At 49.9% G+C, this 2,500-nt stretch overlaps 1 protein-coding gene across 1 annotated transcript; it reads left to right on the forward strand.

The window, feature by feature from the left end:
* The first annotated feature begins 872 nt into the window (after positions 1–872).
* Positions 873–2,364, forward strand: LOC114794747 (speckle-type POZ protein-like). The gene is made up of 3 exons (XM_028987506.1): positions 873–1,211; positions 1,398–1,540; positions 1,644–2,364. Exons 1-3 carry the CDS (start codon positions 1,134–1,136, stop codon positions 1,786–1,788), a joined length of 366 nt encoding a protein of 121 aa, XP_028843339.1. The 5' UTR covers positions 873–1,133; the 3' UTR covers positions 1,789–2,364.
* Positions 2,365–2,500: the final 136 nt, after the last annotated feature.

Here is a 2,500-nt window from a genome sequence, read left to right on the forward strand (position 1 = left end):
CCTATTATTATATTATCTTGTTACGTTATAGACTGAAGAATACTCGACATTCGTTCCAGTGGTCGCTTTCTCCCGTGTTTTTTGACACGTCCTCCCAACACCGTATGATTATGAGCCCCCACAAGCATTATCATCACATGACCTGCATTTACATCGTGTCTCATCTCTGTTCAGTCACGTTATGAAGATATTGTCACGAATTTCACCGCCACTTTTTCGAGGTTCCATTTTCGAGGTTCCGATAACAACAACAGCAAGTAATTGTTTAGATTTTCCTTTGTGTTGCGTGCAATTAGCATTTTGTTAATGAAGAACGGTTATTAATAATTTTTTAAAAAACATTCTTAGTTTACAGCATTTTCACACCTGTACACACACAGCAATTTTCAACGTTTGTGAAAGAGGAAGAACCCCGACCCCTTACTGCTTCATTTTTATGGTGATTTTATGGTGTGCAGCAGATGTCAATACACTGAGCATTGTGTGTGTGTGTGTGTGTGTGTGTGTGTGTGTGTGTGTGTGTAGCACGGTCTCCTGTCTTCAGCGCCATGTTCGAGCACGAGATGGAAGAGAGTAAAAGGTGAGTTTCACTTCTCACACTTTATAATAGAAAAAGAAACAGGAAGTTATGTGGGACTAACTACCCGCCCCGCCCTTTCTGGCGTGTAATTATTTCTGACAACGATGGTTTTATTATAAACATTATTTACATCGCTGCTGTGATCTCAGAATCCGTTCATCTCTCCTCGCTGTGGGTCTGCTGTCGTCCCTGAAGGGACACGTCCCAGGGGACAATGTCTTTATCTGGAGCACATTGTGTGTGTGTGTCTGGGGCTCGAACAGAACTCTGGTCTCTTTCCTCAGATTGCATCATGCATATTCTGTGGCCAGATGTGCTTGCGTTGTAGTTTCTCCTCGTGAGACGTGTGTATTGATGAGTGATCGCAGGGCGGCCTGCGGGCGGGACGCCGGAACGCCGGAACGCCGGACCCCGGAACCATTTTTATTTCTCTCCGTGTCAGAAGTGGGTTTTAAAGGAACTCCAGCTGCTGCTGCGGTTCTCACCTCAGTTCTGATCTCCACTATAGAACCGTGTGGAGATAAACGACGTGGAACCCGAGGTGTTCAAAGAGATGATGGGCTTCATCTACACGGGGAAGGCCCCCAACCTGGACAAGATGGCCGACGACCTGCTGGCAGCAGCGGACAAGGTAAGTAGGTGTGTGTGATACACAACACACGGTGATCACGGGGACCTCAGTGGCACCTCGGCGGTTTGGGATTCGAACCCCTGTGTGGTGGTGTGTGTGTGTGTGTTTTAAGCAGGATCTCTAATTCTCTTGTCCTCTCCTCTTGTCCCGGTCTCCTCCTGCGTGTGCGGCTCCGCCCCGGCGCAGTATGCTCTGGAGCGTCTCAAGGTGATGTGTGAAGATGCTTTATGCACCAGCCTGTCGGTGGAAAATGCCGCCGAGATCCTCATCCTCGCCGACCTTCACAGCGCCGACCAGCTCAAAACACAAGCGGTCGACTTCATCAACTAGTGAGTGGTGCCCAGGCCCCGCCCCCGCGGCTACCGCACCCTTCACTTCCTGTCTGTGCTCTCGTTATGTTGATCCTCCCCCACCTCCCTGTTTGTGTTCCAGCCACGCGTCTGACGTGATGGAGACGTCCGGATGGAAGTCCATGGTGGCGTCTCATCCCCACCTGGTTGCGGAGGCGTACCGTTCTCTGGCCTCCGCCCAGTGTCCATTTCTGGGACCTCCACGCAAACGCCTCAAACAGTCCTAGTTCCCGCGCCCCTCCCTGCCACTCCCACCCTGACCCCGCCCTCCCTCTGCCAGGAATCTCCGCTCTGCCACGTCGCCTGGAGGTCCTGACCCCGCCCCCACGCCACACCCTCTCGTGGACCCAGCCCAAAAGAGATCTGGAGTTTCAGCTGTTACCGGTCATCTCTCCATCAGCGAGAAGGGAGCGTCCAGCCAGACGGGGGCGCTGTCACCACCCATGCTCCTGCAGATTCCTGCTCCTCCGTGACGTCCTGACGTGTCCCTCAGACCCTCCTTAGATGTCAGCACCGCCGACCATTTTTATACAGGAGACCTGTGGACTGACTTCTGGTTGGACGATTGCAGAGCAGTAGAGGAAGTGAACTTGTAGGCTTCCTGTTTATCCCCTCTTCTTCAGGAAATGGAAGTGATGAGGAATTGGAGAGAAGAGCTTCAAATGGGGAAATAAATGTAAATAGCAGTTTTGTTTTTGTGACAGTTTATTTGAGAATTTCTCCTTGTAGCACTTGTGTATTTAAAACCTGAACTTTCTGTATGAAAACCAAAAAGCAAACAAAAATATTAAAAAGTACAAAAACACACTCGTCTCATTATTGGTGTGTGGCAGTGTTGGAAACCGAATGAGAATTGCTGGTGTCTTCTCCTTGTAAGTCGCTTTGGACAAAAGCATCTGTAAAGTAAAGTGTTGGTGTATCTGTATGTGTGTGTGTGTA

The sequence above is a fragment of the Denticeps clupeoides genome, chromosome 7 (genome assembly GCF_900700375.1).
Source record: "Denticeps clupeoides chromosome 7, fDenClu1.1, whole genome shotgun sequence".
In the NCBI taxonomy this organism is placed as follows: Eukaryota; Metazoa; Chordata; class Actinopteri; order Clupeiformes; family Denticipitidae; genus Denticeps; species Denticeps clupeoides.

Excerpts from the sequence above, each read along its gene's own strand:
- LOC114794747 (XM_028987506.1), top strand. The coding sequence starts at position 1,134 with ATGATGGGCTTCATCTACACGGGGAAGGCCCCCAACCTGGACAAGATG. Across the intron at positions 1,212-1,397 it reads TGCTGGCAGCAGCGGACAAG|TATGCTCTGGAGCGTCTCAA; the intron begins GTAAGTAGGTGT and ends GCCCCGGCGCAG. Across the intron at positions 1,541-1,643 it reads GCGGTCGACTTCATCAACTA|CCACGCGTCTGACGTGATGG; the intron begins GTGAGTGGTGCC and ends TTTGTGTTCCAG.